Source organism: Puma concolor, chromosome B1, assembly GCF_028749965.1.
Source record: "Puma concolor isolate L17-30 chromosome B1, mPumCon1.1.hap2, whole genome shotgun sequence".
In the NCBI taxonomy this organism is placed as follows: domain Eukaryota; kingdom Metazoa; phylum Chordata; class Mammalia; order Carnivora; family Felidae; genus Puma; species Puma concolor.
Genome location: NC_141670.1, coordinates 118,518,250 through 118,531,506, shown reverse-complemented (window position 1 = coordinate 118,531,506; position 13,257 = coordinate 118,518,250). Strand labels below are relative to the sequence as shown.

Here is a 13,257-nt window from a genome sequence, read left to right as displayed (position 1 = left end):
AGTGTCAGAAGTTGCTATATTTCTGGAAATACCTTCACAGTATAGTGACACAACTAGAATGGGGTCAGGAAACCAGTTTCAAGTTTTATTTTCCCACTAAAACAGGAGTGATAGACAGGGTCCATCATGTGAGTTGAATGTCTCACTTTTCCAATCTGCAAAGTAAGTGTAAATACTCTGTCCTACTCACCACCTACGTAAAGTTGTTATAAAGATCAATTATGTAATTTAAATGAAAATACAAAAAAAATTATAAAATATTTTGAAAATCACAAAGCACTATTTAAATTCAAGTTACTATGATCATAATGTGAAATTAAGGATATCTGTATAGGTAGGTATCAAGTTTACAAAGAGACAGACTAACGCCTTTCTACACTTAGTTTGCTTATCTAGTGATCTCTGGTTCCCTAAAGTTACAAAAGGACTACTACTTCTTTTTATCATGTTTGAATTTTGCACTGTTTAAAGCAAAGCAGATTATAGGTCAATGGTTAGCAAAAATAATTTCCCACAATACTTAGGAATACAAGGCTATAATTTCCTGCAGTTTGGGCCTTATAAAGAGAAAGTCTCAAGGGTAAGGCTGCCTTGCATGCCATTTTGATATCAGTAACTAACAGCTTACCATAGCACAGTAATGGTTTAAAACAGTGTTACACCAACTGTGGCCGAGAACCAGAGCTAACTGCAAGCTGACTGTTATAGGTTCACTTAGAAACATTTACAGCAATCTGATGCAGTAATTTTTAGGTCTGTTGAACCCTGAATTACACTTTTCTTTAATTACACTTTTCTAATAATAATTGTATTTTTTAGAAGTATCAGTTCACAACAGATTAGAAATAAACCAAAAAACTAACCCTTTAGTATAGATCATTTGAGAAAGCAGTGATTAAATATACTTACTCTCAATTGTGCCACACGTCAAAATCACCAGGAGAGATTTTATCAATTAAAAAAAAAAAAGCTTCCTAGAGCCCCACCCCCCACATACCCACTTATTTGAATTCAATGGTTTTGAGGCAGGGCACTGCTTATTTTTCAAAGCTCTCCAAGCAATTTTAATATGTAGTCAGAGTGGAGAACTTCTGGTTTGCAGCATTGCTAAACAATATCTGAGGGCTTTCCAAGTGAAACACAAATGCTATTATTAATTCAAAGGATGCCATTTACACAACTAAGTATAAATTTAAATTGAGCCGCAAAAAATAATGATGGTTGTTCAATTTTTCTAGGTAAGACTAAAGTTTACCAATGACAGAACTGCATATCCATAATGAGATGAAGAACAAAGCCAAGAATGAATTCTCAACAATTGCTCCTTAGAAGTATGTCTCATACCTATCTTAGCAACCTCATACACAGTCTTGCTGTTATGTTTCATTTTCTATGCTCTTTCATGAGGTATCCCAGCACCTGTTTAAATACGTCTCAAGTAGCTGTTAAAAAGAAAAACCTAAGTAAATGGCAGATGTTCACATAATTTATTCATCCTTGAAAGCCTGGCTATAAGAGGACAAAGGCATACAGATGAATACTCAGAGGTGATAGAGAAGACCAGGCTAGTGGCAATTGTTTTACACAATGACACCTACCAAAACCACTCAGAGACTTGAATTAGGCCAAAAGAACAAAAGATAAGGTTTGAATCTTAAGCCTGCAAACCATCTCCCCTCATCATTTGTTCTGATCTCTAAAGAACAAATTTCCAGTCTGCTTTTCTTCTTTCCAGATAAAATGCATATAATCTATAATTTTTCAAAGCCAGTGTTAGTTGGGTTATCCTAAGACTACTGTTAATTATAAACCAGTAACAGTCTACTGACATCTAGTACAAAATCACAAAGACACAAGGGGACACATTTCTGAGAAAGTTGGGTATGAGCTAGGACCATTTACCTCCTTCAGTTATCTCCTCCATTTTTCCCTGCTATTTTTGTTGCAAAAACCAAAAAGATAACTAATAAGATACGAAAAAAAGTCAGTAAATTTTATATGCCTTTGGGAAAAATGGGAGGAAATCACCCTTCTTTTCTCTTTCCAACTCTTAAAAGATCAAATAAATTTTCGTCTTGATACTAAAAGCAAAGGCAACAAAAGCAAAAATAAACAAGTGATACCATCAGACTAATAAACTTCTTCATAGCAAAGAAAGCCATTAACAACATAAAAAGACAATCTAGAAATGGGAAAATACATATTTGTAAACCATGTATCTGATAAGGATTAATATCTGAAACATAAAGAACTCCTGCAACACAACAGGAAAAGACCAATCTGATTAAAAGATGCGCAGAGGAATTGGACAGTTTTCCAAGAGACACACAGTCAACAGGGACATGAAAAGGTGCTCAACATCACAATTATCAGAGAATGAGATATCACCTCACACCTGCTGGAATGGCTGTCACCAAAAAGGTAAGAAATAACAAGTGTGGGCGAGAATGTGGAAAAAGGGGAACACTCTGCACTGTTGGTGGGATGTAAATTGCTGCAGCCACTACAGAAAACAGTATGGCAGTTTTCCAAAAAATTAAAACAGAGCTATTGTATGATCCAGCAATCCCACTTCTGGGTATTTATCTGAGAAAAAAAAAAGAAAACAGGATATTAGAAAGATACCTGCACCCCCATATTCATTGCAGCATTACTTACAACAGCCAAGATAAGGAAACAACCTAAGTGTCCATCAATGAATGAACAAAGAAGATGTGCTTAATATATACAGTGGAATATTATTCAGCCATGGGAAAGAAGGAAACCTGCCATTTGCGACAACAATGGGTAGACTGTTAGGGCATTATGCTCATTGACATAAGCCAGACAGAGAAAGACAAATACTGCATTTTACCACTTATATGGAATTCTTATATATGGAACCTTATATATGGAATTCTTTAAAAAAAAAAAGGGGGGGGGCAGCCTAATTCATAGAAACAGAGAGTAGAAAAGTGGCTGCCAAGGGCTTGGGGTTGGGAAAAATCGTTCAGAATTATAAATAAATAAACACACAAACCACAAACAGACTCAAATCAGGCAGTCTCTGACAAATGAACCATGTTCTAAGAATTAATTTTAAGTTGGCTATATGCTCTCAGAATACATTTTCCCCAATGAGAAAACTATTTCCAGGTTGATACATAAAGTCTCTAGGAAACTATAAAGTCTCTAGGAAACTATAAAGCCTCGAACTGCTCAATGTCCATTCACCCAACATCTAGGGCAGTAGTTCTCAAACTTCAGTACGTGTAAAATGCCCTGAAACACTCGTTAAATATGTGGACTAACTAGTCTCCATCAAGCAGAGATTCTGGGGTAGTAGATATGTAATTAAGGCCTGGATCTGAAATTTTAACAAGTGTTCTACATTATTCCAATGTATGTGGTTTAAGGACCATTTTAACAAACACCAGTTTAAGAGAATACAAGATGGACGGCAGGCAATGGTGGTGGGGACTAAACAACACCCAGAGCTATTTGTGGAAGTAGATTCAAAGGCTGGGGTCATGAGTTTCAGTTGAAATAGAGAAAAAAAAAAGATGGAAATAAAGTTGAAGGGAAAAGAAGGCTGAGGAAGGTGATAGGGAATGCTGTCTGGCATCAGTAAGATAAAAAGGCATCAATAACATGAGATGAGATGACAGACATCAGTCAGACGTTCTGGGCCTAAGTCAACAACTATTGAAGGTTTGACAGTCACATATTTAAAAGATATATTTAGAACATGTTTATTCTAGCATATAGGTGGTCTTTTTTCCTCCTCTATCCCCACAAAGATTTGTCCCTGCATTCTAAAACAGCCTCTCAAACCACCTTTTTCCTTATAATAAAAAAATGACAAAGTGACCAATTTTCATAAAGTACCTTTACTTTAGACTATCTACCATGATAAGTAACTTGCTACTAAAACCTGGGTTCTGTTCCTGACTCTCTCTGGTTTTTCATTATAAGATGAAATGTTAAGGGGATTCCTAGAATAGTCAGATTCATAAATAGAAAATGGAATAGTAGTTACCAGGGGCTGGGTGAAGGAGGGAACGGAGAGTCACTGTTCAGTGGGCAGAGTTTCAGTTTGAGAAGAAATTCCGGAGATGAACGGTGGTGATGGCTGCACATGCGGAAGTACCTAATTACACTGAACTGTACACTTTAAAAAGTGTGCAATGAAGAAAACGGTAAATTTGATTTTATAAACAAGAAAAAGAAATGAAATGGTAAGATCATCCCTAGCTGCCATACACACATATTGGAAGAATAAAAACATCAGAACGCACACAAAAATCTTCATAGAGGGGAAAACTTTAGAAGCACTTTACAAATGCAAACAATCATCGAGGTCTTTAATGGACAACAGAAGTGATTCACAAAAATAAAAACCTTTAGATATACCTCATATTCATCATTTCGTGCTCTCTTTGTAGGAATGCCATTTTCCTATAAAAGAAAAGATGGTATTTGTGATTGTAATATCTCATCAAAGAATACAACTGCACTGCAAAGCAATCCAAGTAAGCCTACTGCAGAAATATTCCACTACAGAAGCTGTCCAGACACCGGGTTCAACAGAGAACTACCGAATGCCCAGTTTCTTTTCTCTCAGCATTTGCATCCCCAGTGCATGAGCATCAAGGTGTTTCATAAAATAAATTATTAGAAAAGCTAAATCTCTTTCAAGTATATTTTCCTAGTTTTTATAAAAATAAGCAAAGGCTCTGTTCGGTCTTAAAGGAAAGACTGTCAGTCTCCCGTGATTACACTTAAAACAGTCATTTCATTATTGAAATGAAACTCTAGGGAGCATGACTAACAAGCCATGAAAGTACTCAGCTACACCTCCTGCCTGTAAATTCCACAAAGGTGTGATTACTACGCCTCCATCAAGCACTTTTAAATTAAGAAAGACTATATGATGGGTTGGGAAGAAAAATTACTCCATTCACAAATGCTCACACTTACATGTAACCTTTACACACCAAAACAACAAAAACAAACAAAAAACACCAAAGAAGGAAACAAAACAGAAAAATGACTATCCCAAGTAGGCCCTGAAACATTATTTCTGTTCCTAAAATAACCACCTCCCAAAGTACAAGGTGCAACAGTTCTAATCATTATAGTTGAGGATGGGAGAAACTTATGCACACAACCACTGTGTGTACCAATCCCCACGTGCCCAGAATTCACAGGCATATCCTGTCCTATGTTAGTCCTGCCCTATTCTCAACTTTCTCATATTCCCCAAAACCCATTCTCCTTAGGCACAATATCATGCCCACTGGAATGTTTCTAGTCCACTCTTTGTTCCACCTCCACCCCTACCTACTACCTGATTCCACAAAATATTATCATTTTGTTAGGTGAACAGATTTTGTCATGGTACACCCACACATGAAGCAACACCCACCAATCACTCCTTTCATTATCCTGTTCTAGTTTTACAGCATTTAACATTCTCTGATTGACTTGTTTCCTGGTTGTCCACCTCCTTCCATCGAGTGGGAACTGTATGTCCTATCTATCTTACTCACTGCTGCAACCCTAGTGCCTAGAATGCCGTCTAGCTCATAATAAGCCTGCAAGAACTGTTTACTGAAAGAAGAAATTAGTAAGTGAATAAATAAATGCATGCACTTTTGGCCAAAAGCAAGCAGTGGTGTTGGGAGACAGGAGATATTTGGGTTGGACTGTTCACTGGCCAAAACAAAACACATGGACACACATACAGTAAAATGGAGTTCTTTCTGCCCTCTCTTTGCCTTCTTTCTCTCTCCAGATTATATGACCTCCTGTCCTGCAGCTGAATACTACTTAGAAGTAATGAGCTGGAATGATTGCACAAGAGCAATTAAGAATACAACCTTTGGAGTTAGAGCACCTAAATTCATATCCCACTTCCCACAACAGACGATAGATTTGTGACCAGGGGCAAGGTACTGAACCTCATTAGCAAAATAAGGGTAATAACAGTAGCCCTAGCTGTACTCAGATAATGCACCTCAAGCTCTGAGCACAGTGCTTGGATAAGCACTATGAGCATTCAATAAATCTTCACTATTATTCTCCCTGCAGCCATCTTATTGACAGTCCAGGCCTCTGAAGGGCTGGAAGGCAGCACCAATCCCACATCAGTGTTCCATAACCTTCCTCCGGGAATGATCCTATTCTCACACTAATTCCAATTCATGAAGGAGGCTTACAATCTTGTTGTGATAACTCTGTTATCCTTCTTGACTTCCAACCCACATTCTTTCCTTTCAAAATGCTTCTAAAAAGTATTTTGTGGTGATACTAGAAGTACATGTTGTCACCCCCAAAACAAGTTAAAAACTATACCTCTGTAGAGTCCACCCTCAGAGGAATATCATGAAAGGGGGAAATGTAGTCACCAGCTACATTCTCTGCAAAGGAAAAACAAAAAACAAAAATAAAAATACAGAATTAAAGCAATGGACTATCCTGTTCTTCAGAGCAATTATATCCTTATCCACTTTTAAACCTAAAAGGAGTTTTTAAAGTTTTTTTGAAATTAACTTTAACTCCCAATTTAAAGTTTAATTCACCTTTTAAAACTTGCCCCAATATGATGACCACAGAGAATACATACCAAATAATCCACATTTGGTTTACTGAAATAATTTACAGTTGACCCTTGAACAACATAAGTTTGAACTGCTTAGGTACAGATTTTTTTTTATATAATACTGTAAATATATTTTCTCTCCTTTATGATTTTCTTAGTAACATTTTCTTTTCTCTAGCTTACTTTATTGTAAGAATACAGTATATGATACATGTAACATACAAAATGTGTGTTAATCTACTACTTATGTAATGAGTAAGGCTGCCAGTCAATATAAGCTATTAGAAGTTAAGTTTTGGAGGGGTGCCTGGGTAGTTCAGTCGGTTGAGCGTACGACTTTGGCTCAGGTCATGATCTCGCGGTCCGTGGGCCCGAGCCCCGCGTCGGGCTCTGGGCTGATGGCTCAGAGTCTGGAGCCTGCTTCCAATTCTGTGTCTCCCTCTCTCTCTGCCCCTCCCCCGTTCATGCTCTGGTCTCTGTCTCAAAAATAAATCAACGTTAAAAAAAAAAAAAAAAAGAAGTTAAGTTTTTGAAGAGTCAAAAGTTATACATGGATTTTCAACTGTGAAGTGGGCAGATGCCCCTAACCCTGCATTGTTCAAGGATCAACTGTACTTCTCTCTCTAGCTTAACACATCCAAAGCAGAAAATGTCTAAAATTGACTAAAGCCCCAAATATGAAATATCTCACTTGTGAACAGATACTCATTAATAAGTGACTGGATTAAAACTAATGTCACTTTTCCGAGGAGTAATCTAACAACAGAATTCCCAATTTCTGTCTACAATCCTATGAACAGGATGTAAAGATCCTACCCAATTAAAAGAAAAGAACAAATCATTTGTTTCCACTCAGTGATAAGAATGTTTATATTAAGGTAAGCTTAAAACAAAAACAAACTTTAATAATAAAAACTGTCTTATCTTCACTGCATATAAAAATGCATATTTTAAAAGCTGGGCTTAATACAGCCATAAAAATTTTTCAGTTTATAATTACCTAAGTCAGGGTATGTTTTATTTCTGGCCTGCTACCTCTTTGGCATAATTTTCAAATTTAGACTTTAAAAAAAAAAATTAACAAAATAAAACATGAACTGGCTGACACCCTAATAGCAATGAGTATACTCAGCTCCCAAATCTTGGGTTTCCAAATACTATTCTCCAGTAAAAAGAACTAGGACTTCTTAAAGAAGAGGCAGATTCTAAGGCTGGGACAAAAAGTATACAAGATGAACCCAATGGATCCTGTAGGACCAGAAATCAACCAAGTGCTCAAAGAAACAAAAGGTTGGCGGTATGTCGAAAGGAAATGGAGCCAATCTACAAGAGCTCCCAAAGGTCAAAGGTGGAACAAACTGAGGAACAAATAACAGAGTATTCGATCACAAACCAAATTATTAAATAAATAATACAAGAGACCCACTAATGCAAATAAATGATTGTTTACATAAATAAATGAGGGAGAAGAGACAAACATTTCTTACAAAAAATTCCAAGAAATATATACATATAGATGTCGCCCCTCCAAGAAGGAAAGCTTACCCTGCTCTCCCAGAGTGCAGACTAAACTTAATGACTGACTCACTTCAACATAGAAAGGGAAAAACAATAACATTACAGTAGAGAACTCTGGCAAGAAGTACCCTTAACCAAGTGATCAAAGTTGACATCACCAGCGAAAAGTCATGTTAATAACATGTACCTCCTGATATGCTGTGATGAGAAGGGTATGTACTTCACTTGTATTTTTCCCCCAAACCCATAACCCCAGTCTCATCACAAGAATGACAGCAGATACATCCAAACTGAGGGACGTTTTACACAATATTAACCAATACTGTTTAAGAGTCTCAAACTCATAAAACAAATAAGGAAATACTGAGAAATTGTTAGATTGGGGGGAATGTAAGGAAATACAATAACTAAGTATAATGTGGTACCCTGAACTGGATTCTGTAGGGAAAAAAATGACATTAGTGGGAAAACTAGTCATATCCAAATAAAATCTGGAGTTCACAGTTGGTACCAATGTTGGTTTCTTAGTTTTAAAAAATGTACACTGTTAATGAAAGATATTAACATTTGAGGAAAGTTGGTAAGAGATATACTGGAATTCTGTACCATCTTTGCAACTCTGCCAAATCTGAAATTATTTCACAATAAAATTCAAATAAACAAAAATAAGCTGTGGCGTCAGCCCACTAAAGTGAGAAGCATAGAATTTAACAATGGCCCTCACTCCACCAAAACTGCATTTCTTCTTCTCATGCTTCACAGGCTTTCCTTAGCACTTATTACTAAAGTTCTTGCAGGAAGGAGTTTCTGTTGTTTGTTTTCATTTGTTCTGTTATGCTCTCTCCTCAGTCCCAGGCATCCAGAAAGTACCCAGCACTTAGTAGGCATTCAATAAATACATCTCTATTACAATTTCATTTTTCCGTCCAAAAAGTTCATGTAATTTTTCTTTTTCCACTCTAGGAACAAGGGAGTTGTGCATGAAAGATCATGTACAAGGTAGGATAAAGATGACTAAGAGTACATAAGTGACAAAGTATATAAAAATCTTGCCATGACCTATAAAGCTCTTTTCATTAGTTAAAAAAGATGCATCTTAAAAAAATGCTTTTCCATACCAGATCAAACGTCAAATTCTCTGCCTGAATTTAAAATCCTCTATGAGTAACACAAGAAACGAAATTATCAGTTTGTTGCATGATTATTTACTTTTCTATAAGTAACACAGATACTTAAATGGGTCACCTTTATTTTCTATTAAAATAAATTATGGCAGTGAAAACTGAAAATGATACAGACACTTTGGAAAACAGTGTGGCAATTTCTTATAAAGTTAAATATTTGACCCAGAAATCCTACTGTTAAGCACTTGACCGAGAGAAATGAAAACTTATGTTCACATGAAAACCTATAAGTGAATGTTTATAGGTGGCTTTATTCAAAATCAAAACTGGAAGCAAACTAAATGTACAAATAGTAAACAGATAAATTCTGCTATACCCATCTAATGGGTGTTTTACTCAATGATATATTAGTCCCAAATAAAAAAGAATGAACTATTGCCAAGTGAAAGAAGCTAGACTCAAACCATTCCATTTACATGACATTCTGGAAAAGGCAAAACTATAGGGATAAAGAGCAGATCAGTGGCTGCCAGGGCTTGAGGGTGCAGGGTAAGGGGGCTAAAGAGAGACCACAAGGAAACTATTTCAGGGTAACGAACTGTTCTATGCCTTGACTATGACAGTATTTAAATGAATCTGTATTTTATCAAAACTCAGAACTGTTCACACAAAAAAAGTGAACTAATGTATGCAATTTAAAAAATAAATACGGAGCAAAAAAAAATCAGTTAAGGAAAGTATGTATTAAAGTATAAATAAAAGGCACGCCTGGGTGGCTCAGTCAGTTAAGCATCCAATTTCAGCTCAGGTCTGATCCCACCATTCGTGAGTTTGAGCCCCGCATCTGTGCTGACAGCTCAGAGCCTGGAGCCTGCTTCAGATTCTGTGTCTCCCTCTCTCTCTGCCCCTCTCCTGCTCACGTGCGCGCGGTCTCTCTCTCTCAAAAATAAACAAATATTAAAAAAATTATTTTTTTTAATTTAAAAAAAGTATAAATGGAAGCTCTTGTTCCAATGAGCAATCAGTCTGTAATTCTTCACTTTAAGTCACAAAGGTAAGGCAGTTTTGAGAAAAATGCAATCCTTTAGCAGATTATATCAATAATTACATTTGAGACCTATCACTGTGAAGGGAATTAACAATAATCCCAGCTCTAAGAATTCAGGATGTTGCACAGACCAGGGAACTTCATTATTAAAATTAAGGAAGTATAGGAAATTTGACAAAATAGCTGGGCTGCCTTTGTAATTAAGAGTGAAAAATACCTCTAGTACACTGATTTGGTGTTAAATTTCTCTAGAGCTCCAATGCTCTTGTTAACTGGGGACAAGCCCCAACAAACTAAGATTTAAGATGAATGCATGTTACTCAAGTCTGAGTGAAAAATGGGACTAGCCTAAGCTGTGATTGCTAAAAGCTAAAGATTTGTGAAGTGTGCTTAGGTACCTATCTCTTTAAATTGCAATCTAAATGTTATATTCGGGGGTGCCTGAGTGGCTCAGTCGGTTAAGCATCCAACTCTGGATTCCGCTCAGGTCATGCATGATCTCACAGTTCGAGAGATCAAGTCCTGCACTATGAGCACAGAGCCTGGTTGGGATTTTCTCTCTCCTTCTCTCTCTGTCCCTCTCCTGCACAAGCACACGTGTGTGCTGTCAAAAAATAAAAAAATACGGATGCCTGGATGGGTCAGTTGGTTAAGCATCCGACTTCAGCTCAGGTCATGATCTCACAGCTTGTGAGTTCAAGCCTCGCATCAGGCTCTGTGCTGACAGCTCAGAGCCTAGAGCCTGCTTTGGATTCTATCTCCCTCTCTCTTTACCCCTCTCCCACTCATTCTCTGTCTCTGTCTCTCTCTGTCTCTCTCTCTCTCCCTCTCTCTCTCTCAAAAATAAGCATTAAAAATAAAAAAAAAAATAAACTTTTAAAAACAAACATCATATTCAAACACTATGGTAATGCCAATACATATGTTTAAGTGGTATCTAATTGGCATCTTGGAAGGTAAAAAGAGTTATTAGTGAATGAGTGGTCTCAGATAACCATACCTACTGGAAGCCATCTGGATCACGAAACAGTATAAATAAAAATGTACTAGGGGCGCCTGGGTGGCACAGTCGGTTAAGCGTCCGACTTCAGCCAGGTCACGATCTCGTGGTCTGTGAGTTCGAGCCCCGCGTCGGGCTCTGGGCTGATGGCTCAGAGCCTGGAGCCTGTTTCCGATTCTGTGTCTCCCTCTCTCTCTCTGCCCCTCCCCTGTTCATGCTCTGTCTCTCTCTGTCCCAAAAATAAATAAACATTGAAAAAAAAAAAAATTAAAAAATAAATAAATAAATAAATAAATAAATAAAATAAAAATGTACTAATGAAGAAAAAAGAATAAAAGAATTACACATACTAAAATAAAAATAAAATATGGCTTTAAATGTCAGCTAATGATAATGCTTTGATGAGCAATACACCAGTAAATTCACACAGAGCAATGAATACAGAGATCAAGAGCCTGACTTCTAGTTACTGAGCTTGATAAAGCCACTCAATTTCTCTGAAACTTAATTTTCTCAATTTTTTCAATTGACCAATGTACAATTTGTACGTAAAAGGTAACGTACTAGATGCTGGAATACAAACGTGCTAAAAGTGAGCTATATCCACAGCCAAGAAAGGGAATGCATTAAATCATCTACATAAGCATTATCCAGTAAGTGCAAAGACAAAGGTCCTCTTGGCATCATTATCAGAAAGCTAATCACTGACCTAATGCACAAAGGAAGGAACAAGAACCCATTAAAAGTTTTCTAAGGTCAGTGCTATGAGGTGTTAGTATGCTCCATATAAAGAGTATGAAGAATCTCTAAAGGTAGATTTATTTTTTTAAGTTTATTTATTTATTTTGAGAGGGCAAGAGAGCAAAGTGGAGAAGAGGCAGAGAGAGAGAGGGAGACACCTAAAGCAGGTTCCAGGTTCTGAGCTGTCAGCACAGAGCCTGATGCAAGGCTCAAAGCCATGAACCATGAGACAATGACCTGAGCCGAAGTCAGAAGCTCAACTGACTGAGCCACCCAGGAGCCCCTAAAAGTAGACTTAAAGATAGGTAGAATCTATCCTGATCCTCTCTATACAACAAAAAGGGTAATCTATATTATACATACGAGCCATAGACAGACAGATGTGGTATATGCAGCAAGCACTGTGGCAATGTATGGCACTTTGTAAAGGTAACAGAACTAAGGCACAGTACAGACAGCCCTTTCTCAGAGCCTCAGAATAATAAACTAGTAATAAATCTTGAGTGAGAACTTCACTATATGAAGTTCAGACTGGTTGTTTCTTTAGATTTAAAACCAAGTTGTTGCTATCAGTTTGCTTTTTAAATACCTATTTTGTTGTTTAAACAAAGCAATGCATGTACACGGTTAAAAAAATGACATCAGGGGGCGCCGGATGGCTCAGTCGGTTGAGCACCGGACTTCAGCTCGGGTCATGATCTCGCAGTTCGTGAGTTCGAGCCCCGCGTCAGGCTCTGTGCTGACAGCTCAGAACCTGGAGCCTGCTTCCGATTCTGTGTCCCCCCTCTCTCTCCACCCCACCCCTGCTTGTGCTCTGTCTCTGTCTTTCAAAAAATGAATAAACATAAACAAATTAAAATTTTAAAAAAATGACATCAGTACCCACCTCTCTCTAATTCAGATCCACTTTTAGAACAACCTACTTTCACCTCTTTAACTTACCTTAGGTCTAGTGATTATCTACATCTCCCTAAATAATATATTTGTATGATAATTTTTTACTTTACCAATTTTAGAGATTATCTACTGTTTCCAATGCTAAGATATAATTTTGTTTCATTTGACCCCAACGTATTCCTCTTAAATTCTCTACTGACCAATCTTAACACACTATAGCTTGATTCCAATGTTCCACCAAACACAGTATTTCTTGACCCTACTAACTGGCTTTTTACCTCATTCTCCTCATTCTTCTTTCTCTCTCCTAATTTCTATCTTCTGCATTTTCATTTTTTTTTTCATT

The 13,257-nt window shown here is 37.1% G+C and overlaps 1 protein-coding gene across 2 annotated transcripts in view; it reads right to left on the bottom strand.

The window, feature by feature from the left end:
• Nucleotides 1-13,257, bottom strand: part of PPA2 (inorganic pyrophosphatase 2) — a 96,636-nt gene that overhangs the window by 68,803 nt on the left and 14,576 nt on the right. Inside the window, exons 2-3 of one of the 2 annotated variants that reach the window (XM_025921739.2) lie at nt 6,337-6,401; nt 4,393-4,437 (exon numbers count right to left, since the gene is read on the bottom strand). In XM_025921739.2, coding sequence (XP_025777524.1) covers nt 4,393-4,437; nt 6,337-6,401 — 110 coding nt within the window. The remainder of the gene's footprint in view (nt 1-4,392; nt 4,438-6,336; nt 6,402-13,257) is intronic. The other variant, XM_086704472.1, reaches the window with a different exon arrangement.